The sequence below is a fragment of the Typopeltis vanoorti genome, chromosome 16 (assembly GCF_054136105.1).
Source record: "Typopeltis vanoorti isolate ZY-2024b chromosome 16, IOZ_Tvanoo_1.0, whole genome shotgun sequence".
Classification (NCBI taxonomy): domain Eukaryota; kingdom Metazoa; phylum Arthropoda; class Arachnida; order Uropygi; family Thelyphonidae; genus Typopeltis; species Typopeltis vanoorti.
Genome location: NC_143564.1, coordinates 31,719,216 through 31,733,684, shown reverse-complemented (window position 1 = coordinate 31,733,684; position 14,469 = coordinate 31,719,216). Strand labels below are relative to the sequence as shown.

The window sequence follows — 14,469 nt, the reverse complement described above, 5'->3', positions numbered from 1 at the left end:
TGTTTGAGTTTGGAACTTGACTACAGGGAGAGATTAAGAAATATAAATTGCAGAGTTTAGTACAGGGTTTCCCAACCTTTTTGTTTCCTAGAGCACATTCTAAAATACCGGTAGGGCGACGGGCACCATCTATTTTTTCAAGCAAATTTTTTGAATTCTTTTGTTAAATGAATACATACAAAGTTTACATTATAATCAAATGTTTTATTACTTAAAAATTTACATTATATAAAAATTTAAATATATATATGTAAGTTAGTGTGATCTTTGGCATTGCATTTCATTGGCCAGTGCTTCATAATTAGGAGAATATGATGATATTCCAGTTCTTAAACTGGAATGAACAACTTCGAATGCGCATCTACTTTACATTGTATGCATTTAATACTCGTCATGTGTCATTAACGCATGTGTCATATAGCATGCCAAGAATTGTTGAGTGATTATTTCAAACTATATGGCACATGGTTGAACAGCGGCGAGCACACACAAGTTGTTCGATGGGCGCCATGGTGCCTGCCGGCATAGGGGTGGGAACCCCTGGTTTAGTATAAGTAGAAATTAAGTGCCTTTTTTTAAATATGGAATCCACCATAAAATGTTGTAAACCTGTTGTACATTGGTATTATTGGTGGATTAAGGATTAGACAATCCTGAAACCTTGCTCTAGAGATCACATATGGAACTGTTTCAAGCTTTTTAATAAGTAGGGTGTGGTTTCACACTGAGAACACTACCAGAATGTGTTTATGAATGTTGTAAATGTAAATGAATTGGAGGTTTAGTCTGATAACTTGATTGCTGGCTTTGTGACACCTTCCATAATCAGGCAATTGACTCCATGGAAGTTTGTTATAATAATGATGATGATAATTTATTATTATTATTATTATCCCAAGACCTCATGGAGTCAAAGACTCATCTGGGAGGTCCTTTTTATCATACATTTCTGCATCCCATCTTTGTTTTCCAAATTTTAAAACCTTACATTTTGTAACATTGACCTCACATCCCCATTTTCCGTGCCCAATCATTCAATTTATTCAAGTCTTCTTGCAAGGCCAGAACATCTTCACTACTCTTTATGGTTTGTCCCAACTTTGCATCATCTGCAAACAACTGAATATCACCATCCAAATCTTCACCAATATCATTAATATACAAGTTAAACAGTAAATGGCCCTAAAACAGACCCCTGAGGCACTCCACTAGTGACTTTCTTTTTCCTGGATATCGCACCCCCAGACACAACTTGTTGATACCTATCAGATAGCCAGTCTCCAATCCAATGCACTAATCTAATATCCAACCCCATTTGCTCTAGTTTGACTGTCAACTTATCATGAGGAAAGCCTTTGTGAAATCCAAGTATATTACTGTGTATTCTTCTCCTCTGTCCAAGGAAGCAGTCACTTTATTGTAATAAGTAAGTAGATTACTAAAACATGACCTCCCTTTAGCAAATCCATGCTGTCCATCAAAGATAATACCATTGTTGTCAACCCAACTCTGGATCCTAGTTCTCACAAGCTTCTCCAACAAATTAACCACAACACCTGACACACAGATTGGCCTATAGTTTGATGCTTGAGTTCGATCACCTCCTTTATGAAGTGGCACAATCTTGCCCTCCTTCCACTCCTTAGGAACTTCACCAAGTGCAAGACTCATATTAAAAAAATATGTCATGGCAGGTGTCAACTCCCTGGCACATTCCTTCAGAATACGCGGTGATATATTATCAATTCCCACAGCCTTATTTACATCTAGTTTACTCAACTCCCCAAACACCTCTTGCTCACTTACAGTCAGTCTCTCCTCCCCATCATTTTATTATTTACAATAGTAAAATGCTGACAATTTTTATATAATGCAGTCACTAAGAATTGTGACAATAGACAACTTTAATTTCTCTGTGTAATAATGAATATAATAAATTTCATATTCATTAAATAACAGAAGTATAATAAATAATTACCTTTCAGGATACAGATTCATATTTGGTAAATGCAGCTAATGATGGCAAGAAGAAATATTGTAACTTATGTTGTTCACAGATTAATTTATACATCATTCGAAACCTTCCCTTTGCCTTCTTTAAGAAGATTTTCTTTATGTCCTTCTATTAGGCATCCTGTAACAAATATTAATCAAGGTAAGCAAATAAAGAATAATAATTTATTCAAAAATTTATATTCTAAAAAGCTTTATTATTTAAAATATAAAATTGCTTTTTCATTAAATTGGGGAAATAATGCTATTTCCTCAAGGGAAGTAAGCCAAACTCTTTTTGTCCTAAATGTTTTGGAAATTAGCTGGCAGTCAATTTCCAATATTTATGAGTAGTTGAGGTCATCTCTGCTGACAGTTTGTAGAAATATTTATAGGTGATCGAGTTCAGTAGGCAACTACCCACACAGAGGTAATGTAGCTGTCAACTATCTGTTGGTTATTACTTAAGAATAATTTTAATTAATAATGCATCCCAACTCTACTCTTCATTTTTGGTGTTAGGCTCAGTGGCCTGTCATGTGTAATACTAATTTATTATTGTTTTGATACACCATGTAGTTACAAACTCACCAGGATGCCTTCCTCAAGCAGTACATTACATTTATATAATGTAATGCTAGAGGAAGCTGTACATGAGCAGTACATTACATTTATGTAATATACTGCTTATGAATTATGAGGTAGGATCCCCAAAATTTGCATGGCATGTAAGGTGTCCAAATATTTTTTTGAACATAATGTATGTGTGTGCATATATAAATATGAGCCTCTATAACTTGGTCATTAATGCCCTTTTGGTTGAAAAGATGGAGATTTAAATCTTGTCTAGGACTAGAAGATATCTTTATAAGATCTTTTCAACTGGAAGTGAGTTAGGCTATCTCATATATATACACACAGTCGATTCCGTTTAATTGGGGCAGCCGCTTTTTTGGGCCAAATCTCAAAGAACAGAAACCAAACCAACATATTAATACATAATTTAAACGCTTAATTGGGACAACTTTTCGCTTAATTGGGACATTAGCTGAAAAGGAATTTAGCAATTTTTGATATATTTTATGGATTTTTCGAAAATATGGCAACACTAGTGTGATGTGAATCAGTTATCTTTCGTCGTGCGTCTGGCAAGTATGCAACTGCTTAAGAATCTACCCTTACTATATACTGTACCTAGCAATATTGATTTATTGTGTCAATTTTATTTAAAATTTTGAAATCTTTGCCAAGATGCCAAGAAATGATTTTACACTTTCAAGTAAAATCATTTCTTTGCTTTGCTGGATAAAATTAAAAGCCAGCCATTAAATACAAGCCATCATAGATTTGCTGATATAACTGATGTACCAAAATCTACCATAGCACGTCTCCTGCAACAAGAAAATCAACTGCGTGAGGAGTGGACATTACAGAAAGAAATTCCAGGAACATCCAAAAGAAAGCGTGATGGAAAGGATCCAGAAGTCGAAGAAGCATTGGATCAATGGTTTTCTATAGTTAGCAGGTGAGGCGTGAATATCAGCAGCCCAGTGTTGAAGGCAAAGTCTGAGGAGATCACTAAAAAGCTGGACCACAACGATTTTAAAGCAACTGCTGGTTGTCTCGATGTAAAGCGAGACACAATATCAAATTTAAAAAAATGCACACCGACAAGGGCAGTGCCGACAACGTAAAGCGCTCAACAATGGCAAAATACTAAAATCCTTACTTTTTTAGAGAATTTCTGTTCAGATGATATTTACAACGCTGATGAAACCGGCCTCTGTTATCGTGCTATGCCAGACGGCTCCCTGTGTTATAAGCACATTGCACTGTCAGGGTATAAAAGGGCAATGGACCGCATTACTGTGTTATGCAAATATGTTGGGTACGGATAAACGAAAACTACTAATCATAGGAAAAAATGCATAGCCTCGATGCTTTAAGGGGTTAAGAATAGTGAGGTTTACCAGTAGAGTACCATGCCAATAGTAATGCATGGATGACTTCTGAAATTTTTCGTAATTGGCTTACGAGTTGGGACATAGAATTACAATGTAAGCAGAGGAAAATTTTGTTGCTTCTCGATAATTGTGCTGCATACCCTCATTTAGATAATCTAAAAATTATAAGGCTGGAATTTCTTCCTCTTAATACAACATCCTTAGTGCAACCAATGGACATGGGGATAATAAAAAATATAAAGACGTTGTATCGAGGAAAATTGGTTAATTACATACTGGAATCCATTGATGAAAACCTATTAACAAGTTCATCAACAGCCAGAGAGATCATTGCAACAATTTCCATTTTGCAAGCAATACAGTTTGTCTCTGACAGTTGGCAAGCTATAAAAAGTAGCACAATACAAAACTGCTTTGCTGTTTGCAGTTTAAAACCTTTGGAGATTCTTGAAATTTTGAGTGGTGATGAAAATGAAGACATACTGCAAGCTCCTATCATGAATAATGAAGAATTTTCAACAATAGATGACAATTTACCATGTTACGATGAAAATGAAAACTTTGAAGATACAATTTTTGAAGTCATTAAATCCAAACGTCAAAAATTTGACGAAGAATGCGATGATGAGGATGATGACCCCACCTGTGCTTGTACTAATCATGAGGCCAAAAAATTTATTGTCGGGTTACAGCGTTATTTTATGCAGGAAGGTAATGAAGGAAGCCCTACATCCGCACTGTGCTGATTTTGTAGAACTGCAAAATTTCAAAAGCAAAAGACAGACCACACTTGATGCATTTTTGCAGAATTAAAATTTGAAATTGTAAAAGTTATCATGTATGCATTATTTTTTCTGCACAATTTATAGTACAAATATTTTCTGTATTTTGGTTTGTTGAAAGTTTATTTTTCACTTTGTTAGAATATAATAAATTTAGTTTAATAATCCTTTATCCAAGCATGAGCAAACAAAGTTTGCGCCTGAAAGTATCTTCAGGACTGGGATAAGGTGGTACAACACCAGGACGACTCCTTGCAAAGGTGGAGCAAGCTACCAACACTTCTATCTCAGTATCTCCCATAATGCAAAACACATCTCCTTGCGGATATGTCTAATGTTATGCATTAAGGGAAGGGCCACTACCTTTATTGAGGTCTCTTCAGTGGGAGCCAGGCCCAAGTGAAGATACCAGTCAGAAGCATTAGCAAGGTCATCTCTACCTATAGGGATTGCCAATTGGTGTGCCACCTTTTTAATAAATTACTCTGGATTTAGAGGAAGATGTTGAAAGTTTATTTTTCACTTGGTTAGAGTATAATAAACTTAGTTTAATCCTTTATCCAAGTGTGAGCAAACAAAGTTTGCACCTGAAAGTATCTTCAGGACTGGGATAAGGTGGTACAACACCAGGGCAACTCCTTGCAAAGGTGGAGCAAGCTACCAACACTCCTATCTCAGTGTTGGCGCAAACTTTGTTTGCTCATACTTGGATAAAGGATTAAACTAAATTTATTGTATTTTGGTTTAATAAACCATTAAAATAGGTACCTAATTATTATTTTTTTTACCTACTTATTCATTTACCTGTGTATTACATATTTTATTTTAGAATTTATTATTAGTTCGTTTAATTGGAGCAGCCGCTTAATTGGGCCAAAATGGATTAGTCCTAATGTGTCCCATTTAAGCGGAATCGACTATATATATATATATATATATACACTGCTTGAAAAGAAGTTCACAGACCCCCCCATGAGCAAGGTGCATCGTGCCGTGTAATGGGTCACGTATTTGCAGCTAGTATAAATTGGAGGAATATGATGCTCCCAAGTCAGTGCACCTGTGTCCAGGTGCAATGGCTGCAAGAAGATTTTTGCATGCCACCCATTTCAACACTCTCCCATCCATGTCAATTATTTTCAGTGGGCTGCCTGGGTGTTTTCCTGAGCTAGTGATGCCAGAACGTCTCCATTTGTTAATCACATTGCCAACCATTGATTTTGGATGCTCCAGTTGAGCAGCAATGGCACGTATGGACATGCCACCAATGACAGCCCACGATGACACCTCTCTCGAAGTCACTGAGTTCACGTCATGTTGCCATACCACTCGTATTCAACTGCTACGATGAAATACTGTTTCCTACTATCTGTTAACAAACCTATTAATGCAACGTTAGGTATGTTGTCATGCCTGTTTTTTTTTTGTATAGCATAGATTTAGTATTTATGCGAATTGCCCTAATTAAAAAAGTGATTAGCCCCAATTTTAATTAATTATAAATTTTGCATTTTTTTTTAATTTTAGGATTATTAAAATTGTTATAATTAAAATCATGGAACCAGCAACAAAACGAAGAAAGTATGAAGCTCGATTTAAAATAAGGGTAATTGAGATGGCAAAGCAAACTAATAACTGTGCTGCTGCAAGAAAGTTTGACATAACCGAGAAGATAATAAGAGAATGGAGGAAGAAAGAAGATATTTTTAAAAAATTGCCAAAGAAAAAATGTGCGATGAGAATGGGAATCACCCAATGGCAGCAACTGTAAAATCACGTTACAGAATGGGTATTCGAACAATGTCAGAATGGTTATCTTGTTACAAGAAATATGATTAGAGTATATGCACTAAAATGGTCAAGATTGAATCTGGATAAAAGTATAGAATTTCAAACTACTTCAGGATGGTGTAATCGTTTTATGAACCGACAAAAAAGAAAATTGGTGTGAAAACAGAAAATGGCATGAAATTATGGATAAATGTGTGGAACATGCAACCAGGCAGTATAATGAAGAAATGCAGTTTATCAGTATGGATATGTTTCATAGTCATTTAACTGAGAAAACTTACCAGTTTCCATAAATTTAGTATTCAGTTGAGACAAGAACATAAATTTCTATTGTCAAATATTGGAAATATGGATGAAACTCCTATGATCTTTGATAAGATAAGCAATAAAACAGTGGAGTCATGAAAAAACAAGGTTTACAGTCATGTTTGGCTAATGGAGCCAAGTTAAAACCAGTGATCATCTCCAAATGTAAAACTAAACCTAAGATAAAATTTCCTTCAGGTGTTTTTGTACATTTTCACAAAAAAGGATGGATGGACGAAAATGGTGTGAAATTATGGATAAATAATGTGTGGAACATGCAACCAGGCAGTATAATGAAGAAATGCAGTGTATTAGTATGGGATATGTTTCGTAGTCATTTAACTGAGAATACCAAAAGTCTTCTAGAAAAAAAATAACTCAAAAATTGCTGTTATACCAGGTGGTTTAACTTCTATATTGCAATCACTAGACGTTTGCTTGAACAAACCATTTAAAGATCACATGTGAGAAGAGTGGAATAATCAGATGTTGACTGATGAAAAATTATTTACAAACATTGGATCTATGCACGCTGCATCACTTGATATGTTGCAATTTTGTGATCAAAGCATGGAACAAAGTAAAAGTAGAAACTGTAATAAAATCATTTAAAAAGGTGTGGTATCTCTAATCTTATGGATGGTACGGAAGATGATCTGTTGTGGGACACTGATGACGATGAAAACAAAATCAATTCACTGGATTCAAACTGGGATCCATATGACAATCATTTAAACAATGAATCTGAAGAACTATTTTCAACAGATGATGAAGAAAATTAACATGAAAATTGAGGTTAATAATTATTATTTGTTTTTTAAGACTTACATTTATTGTAATATTTTAAATAAATTTATGTAACAAAAAATTAAATTAATCTGATTTGTTTATAAATACTGCCTATTTTCTTATATAACGATGTATTGTAACTATCTAAATGTTCATCCAAGAAATTAAGCTTCGCTTTTTATACTCGCCATATAAGACGACCCATGATTTCAAGAGGTTTTCTGTAGTATTTGAGAATTGTCTTATATGCCAACATATACGATAGCTGCACTATTATAGTATTAATCAGGTTTCTATGAAGCCAAGTTACTTGACCATGTTGAGGAACCATTATTGAGCATGTTGAGGAAGATGAGATGATTGATATATATTCCCCTTACAAAACCCTTGGCACATTAATGCTCGGTTTGTGGAAAAGAGATTAAGGGGAAAGTAAGAATCTTTTGATGTTTCGTGAATAGCTGGAGATTGTAGTCTTTGGGGAAAAATCACATGAGGAAGGCTGTTCCAAGAAATATATGAGGAGTTGACTTGGTGTGTTTGAAACTGAACTCTATATAGATGCTGGCTAACAGTTCATTTTCTTACATGTTTAAAAAAAATGGAGAAATAATGGTGGCCAACTCAGCAGAGAAATGCTTATTAGAATATTTATAAAAGAGGCATAAGTCATAAACAAAATATCTATGTGAAAATGAATGTACTGAATCTGAGATATGGGTGCTCAACAATCAACTTGATTGCTCTCTTCTGGATGACATTAATAACCTGTTTCATAAAACTGCAATATTCTGGAAAGTATTTCATTATCCAGGAATGTTGCATAACCATCTGCATTTATCTTTCTAAGCACACAATGAGTCTAAGAAACAACTTCAGGCTCTTACATATTTATCACCAAATTTTGCAGTTTTGGTTGATATTCTTGGGTATAATGATCATTTCTAAGCATCTGCCATAGTTATGCTTTTCATCTGATCAGAAAGAAAAATATAGTATAATTTTATCACTCCACATCATGGACTTGAAGTGCTCTACAGAGAAGTCATGATATTCTCAACACTGCTGTTGTATTGCTTTGTTAATTGCCATGACATTAGCTGTCCTTCCATAGAAATTCAGATTGTGCAGCCCTTTATATAGTGTACTGATACCAACTATCCTCTATAGATATTGACTTCTGGTTGATCAATTTCACATCACATTGCTAAGATTTTTATGCTACCATGTACACACACACACACACACACACACACACACACACACACACGTGTATGTACACAATTTATTACATTGGTGTTACTTACTTGTGTCTTCTTGCGTGTTTTTCTCGAGTAAGGTACTGTCCTCATATTTCCTTCAGCTGAAATGTTGCCTATATTTGATTTTGGGTGATGTAGTTTTGGATAGGATACTTATGAAATCTCATCATAACAACTCTCTTTTAACATAGTGTACGAGAGTGGTCTGAAACTTTTTCGGCCTGACAATAAAAAAATGAATTTCTAATTTCAAAATTATTTTTATTTTTCAATATAATCTTCCTACAGACTAATACATTTATTCCAGCGATGCTCCAGCTCCATTATCCCGTCCCTGTAGTGGTCCTCAGTAAAATCTGCAAAATAGCTCTCTACAGCTGCAATCACCTCTTGATTCAAAGAAAAACACTGACCAGCGAGGAAGAGTTTTAGTTTTGAGAAGAGACAGAAGTCAGATGGAGCCAAATCTGGGGAATAGGGTGGATGTCCAATTCATAGTGCAGATCCCTTAATTTTCCCATTGCCGAAACACCTTTGTGGGGAGGTACATTGTCCTGATGAAAGATGATTTTTTCTTCTGCAAACCGGCCTTTTCTCAAGAATTTTTTCGTTTGGTCTGGTAAAAAGATCAGAATAATATTCCCAGGTTATCGGTTTACCCTTTTCAAGATAATTAATGAACAAAATGCCTTTAGTATCCCAAAACACCGATGTCATGACCTTTCCTGCTGATGGAACTGACATTGTCTTCTTTGGTGCTGAACAACCAGTTCCTGTCCTGTTTCGACTGCTGTTTGGATTCTGATGTGTAATGGTGAATCTAAGTCTCATCCATAGTAATAAATTGATGCACAAAATCAGTTTTATTCTTGTTAAAATGTTCCAAGCACTATTCAGAGATTCTCATCTAGTGCGTTTTTGATCTGCTGTGAGCAAGCTCAGCACCCATATTGCACAAAGCTTTTTCATTTACAATTCTTCATGCAAAATATATCCTACACGTTCTTTTGAAATGCCTATAGTTTCAACAATTTCATGCACTTTGACTCGCCGGTCATCCAGTACCATATTGTGCACTTGATCAATGATTTCTGGTGGTGTTATACTTTTTGGATGTCCTTCATATGGATCATCTTCAAGGCTGGTATGGCTATGTTTAAACTCGGCAGCCCATTTCTTAATTGTCAAAAACGAAGAAGAAGAGTGCCCATAAACTTTTATGAACTTTGAATGAATTTCTTTTGGCGTTAAACCTTCTTTTACAAAGAATTTTATACCCTCATGATACTCAATTTTATCCATTTCAAGGGATACAGACAAGAATGACTTGCAGTTTCACATGGACAGATGTACCAACTTAGAAAAAAAATCTTGCCGATAGTGTTACCATCTATGGTCGAGGCCGAGAACTTTTCAGACCACTCTCGTATGTACACTGGTGTCCAAAAGCTAACGACAAACTACATTTTTACCTGTATATGGAAAAACTTTCATGACTACAGCCAAATGTGGACATAAATTTATTGCTGGCATACTAATAAATTATATTACACAAAACGTGTTATAAATTTCATACAAATTACATTGCAATACATTTTTGCCAAAGGTTACGAATTTCCTAAGGATGTAGTTAAGGAATTAATGTACAGTACTTAGAGAAAACTATGTGGAGCGATATTTCAGTATGGAATATGTCCACCTTGAACTGTGATGTAGCTCAGATACATTTACGGACATTGATCTGATAGCCAAGTTTACATGCTCAGTTCCAGCCTATTTCATCCCTCAAATGCTGCATGTCATTCACATTCCTGATTACCTTGCCTATCTTTGCATCATCTTCATTAAATAGCTATGTGTATCCTGTCAAATCCTTCCCAAGGTCATTAATGTAAAGACTGAATAGCAGTCGATCAAGGACTGATCCTTAGAGTACACTACTGGTCACATAAATTTTGCAGATCCATGCAACATAATCATGTCCCTCATAATAGGACAAAAAAATTAGTAAATATACATAACATTAAAGAAGAAATCATTATCTTTATTTACAAACATACGTTTAATTTACATGACATCTGAAAAGAAACTCCTCTTCTAGGCCACAAATGGCCTGGTTGGCTGAGTGGTTAGTGTATCTGCTCTCCAGCCAAAAGGCTGTGGGTTCGAATCCTGCCATGGGCAATCCACGTTTGTGATTATCTGTGAAAGTACTAGTGGTGGCAGTGGGCGGTAGATGGCATTGGTGTAGTTGCAGTTCGTTGGTGGATGGGGTGTTGGAGATGGAGAGTTGTGCAGCGGATGCCCTCCCTTTATGAGTCTTTGGACTCCCTGGAGGTGTCACATAATAATAATGTAATGGGCCAGTTGCAGATATAATAGTCAACAGTTAACCTAAATTTGTAGCAGTAGTTAGTTTTTGTGATCACCAGTTAATTAATGCATAGAAAAGTAGATTACCCTCTATCTCCTTCTTATGCAAAACATTCATTGTCCATTACTTGGCTAAGGAATATCAATATTTATTCATCCTTTCTAAAAGGTTCATTTAGTTAATTTTTGAAATGAAAACTGTTGACATATATAAATACAAAAATGACATGTCTAAAGACATTTCTAGATTTTTTTTCTCTAGAGTTTTAATTTTTGTTAAGATAGGACAGTTAATTATATTCTTGGAGTCTGCTACATCTGTCATTTTGTAGGATCTCTAGCAAGTTTGTTTGTTTTTCAGAGGCAAGCAGAGTTTCTATTATGGCTACCTTAATATGAAAGCATCAAACTCTACTTCATTGACAAAGCCAGTATAAATATTCCTCACCTCCTTAACATGATCTGAATCCAGGTCATTCCATGTATATGTGTGTACTGTCATTCTTCCAAGTATGCTATGAAGGACTAGCTTTTGAAATTAAATGCAATATTGCAGCACCTTCACAGAGTGATATGCTAGATTGTTAAACTGTTTTTCATTTTAATTTTATCATATATCCAAATTAGACAAAAGGTTTTATGTAATTTGTATATACTGTTCTGTCAATGTCATTCACATGTATTTGTGATGGTAGTTGTCATTTAGTATAAACCAAAGTTGGTTTATGGTACAATATTTAAAATCCGTCAAACAAATAGTATTACTGCTGTAATATGGTTAATTTGTAGTGTTACTAGTGGTGTTTTTAGTTTGACATTATAAACAGTGAGGTTCAAAAATTCTCTAGCTAGTTGCATTGACTGGCAAACAATATTCATTCACTGAATGCAGACACATTTAATTTGTATTTGATAATCAAATGGATGAAAAAAATTATTTGTCTTAATGATGAATTTATATGCATGTTTAGCTGTTTAATATGATTTAAATTTATTTATACAATATAACCTTTTTTTTATAGTGCACTGTTATTCAGCTCTTCCTCAATTTACTTTGAATCCACTTCCACTATATACACAATACTGCAAGATCTTACATAATGGAAGTCTGAAACGCAGGCTTATATCTTCTGAAATGTCATATTTCATATTTTTCCGAAGGTGGTCAAATGATTCCACTAAGGTAGCCGGCATACAGCAGAACATCTCAGCCCTGCAAGCGAAGAAGAGGCCAATCCGTAAAAAAGCTACTTCGCTAGAAGAACCAGATAGAGTAAGCAAAGTATTAAAAATGTATTCTAAATATAGCATTTTTACTCTTCAAGAAAAAATTAAAAACATAAAATAAAGTTTTACTTTTGCATATAGTTTAATGGGTCTCAACATTTGTGTTATTCATTAGATAGATTGCTCTGCAAGATGGATTTACTACCTATATATTAAGATCATATTTAATTTATTTCACTTTATAAGGTCATATCTGATTTTGGTAGATAAGGGATAATGCTAATTACAGTAGCATTAGTTTTCATTACAGCATAAAGCTAGTATCTCGAGAAAAGAGGAGACTCTTTATCAGTGTAATTGATAATTTTTCTTAGAAATAAAAGTGTATATGTTGCATTCTCTTATGGTCTGTAGGTATTACTAGCACTGTATGCACTTTACTCACTGACCGGAAAGTTGAGTCATATGTTCAGTCCTCACCTCTACTTATTCAAAAATTGTTGTCCATATCTAACCACATATGTTTGGTTGGTGTGTGGGAAAATATTTACAATTGTGGTTGGCTGACTCTCAGTATGCTTCTTCTTTTTCTTTTCTTTTTTTTTTTTTGACTGTCATAGTCAGCTGTTTTCAGACCCCCCCCCCATATACATTCTATTTTTTCATATTTCTTCTTTAAGAAAATCCTTTCCTTTCCTTCTAAGAAAATTACTTTTTTGCTGGTTTAGTTCAGTGATCCTTTTCTTAAATATCCCAAATCATCATTTTATATATTTTATGATTTCAATGTAATGTTATCCCCACCAAAATATTAAGATGCACTGTGTACATCATAATATTTTGTTATCAACAATTCTACCCCACTTAAAACTTTTATTCTGTTCATCCACCACTGATAACAACTACTTGTGTTTCCTCTCTTCTGATATCCTTCTCTCTTTTTTTCCCCATTTGCTAATGCAGTCTGTTTCATTTTCATTACAATATTATTGCAGTCTTCATTTAGCTTTATTTCTTTCTTTCATTAATAATGTAATAATGAATTCTCACTTTTTTGTTTGTTTTCTTGTCTTTACACTTTCCAAGTGTCTTTTCGTGCTATGCTTTTTATCCCCTATTTTTCTTTTATTTTCAGTTGCCACCCTTTTCTCTCACAATCTTCCTAGATTGTTGCCCTTAGGTTATACATAGTTTTATTTTGCTGTCAAAAAAAAAAAAGTATCAAAATATCAAGAATCTTTTTTCTTCCATTAACTTGTCCCTATGTTTTTTCCAAAGAAGTTTCCTTCTTATATAGTATTCTATACTTACAAAAAAAAATTGTCAAGTTCATGGCATTACTGACTTAGTGTCATTGTATCTGTGTCTTTTTACTAGGCCAAAATACTGAACTACAATATGAACTATAGTTCATTTTTATTCTTTAAAAACCTTACTGACCATGATGTGCTTAGGTGTCAATCAAACATGGATGCAAAGTGTATCACTGATATACCATTGAAATAATATGGATACGAAGTATAAGATTGTTGTTATATTTCATCCAGATGGTTAATGATAGTTTGTTCACTCAGAAATTTAATTTGAATATTCTTTGAAGAATTATTATTTGTGTAATTAATCCTTATTTTTCCTAATCTCATCACATTATTTTATGTCGTATATACTTAATGGAAACTTTGGGTGATCTAGACCAGTGTTTCTCAACCACTGGGCCATTTCATGGTATCAAGCCCTGGCATCAATTATACTGGGCCACGAGAAATTCTCCTGGAATTTGTCATTTTAGTTTTCTAAGAATATTTCATGAATAAATATTTTATAGCAGAAATATTCTGAGGAGAAAAATATTCATGAGTGTGTTGAAAAGCTCAGACCCAGAACGCCTAAATACATCTGTGTAGCAAATGTCAGTGACGTATTTTTAAACATGGAAGTATTCATGAATTATTGTTAATTTTCATACATTGAGATCTTTCAACA

The 14,469-nt window shown here is 34.3% G+C and overlaps 1 protein-coding gene across 4 annotated transcripts in view; it reads left to right on the top strand.

Annotated features, from left to right (window-relative positions):
* Window positions 1–14,469, top strand: part of LOC150097930 (required for meiotic nuclear division protein 1 homolog) — a 171,847-nt gene that overhangs the window by 19,354 nt on the left and 138,024 nt on the right. For all 4 annotated transcript variants that reach the window (XM_090406330.1, XM_090406333.1, XM_090406332.1 and 1 more), the window contains exons 2-3: window positions 1,986–2,155; window positions 12,282–12,532. In XM_090406330.1, the coding sequence (XP_090262456.1) occupies window positions 2,008–2,155; window positions 12,282–12,532 (399 nt within the window). In that variant the 5' untranslated portion in view covers window positions 1,986–2,007. The remainder of the gene's footprint in view (window positions 1–1,985; window positions 2,156–12,281; window positions 12,533–14,469) is intronic.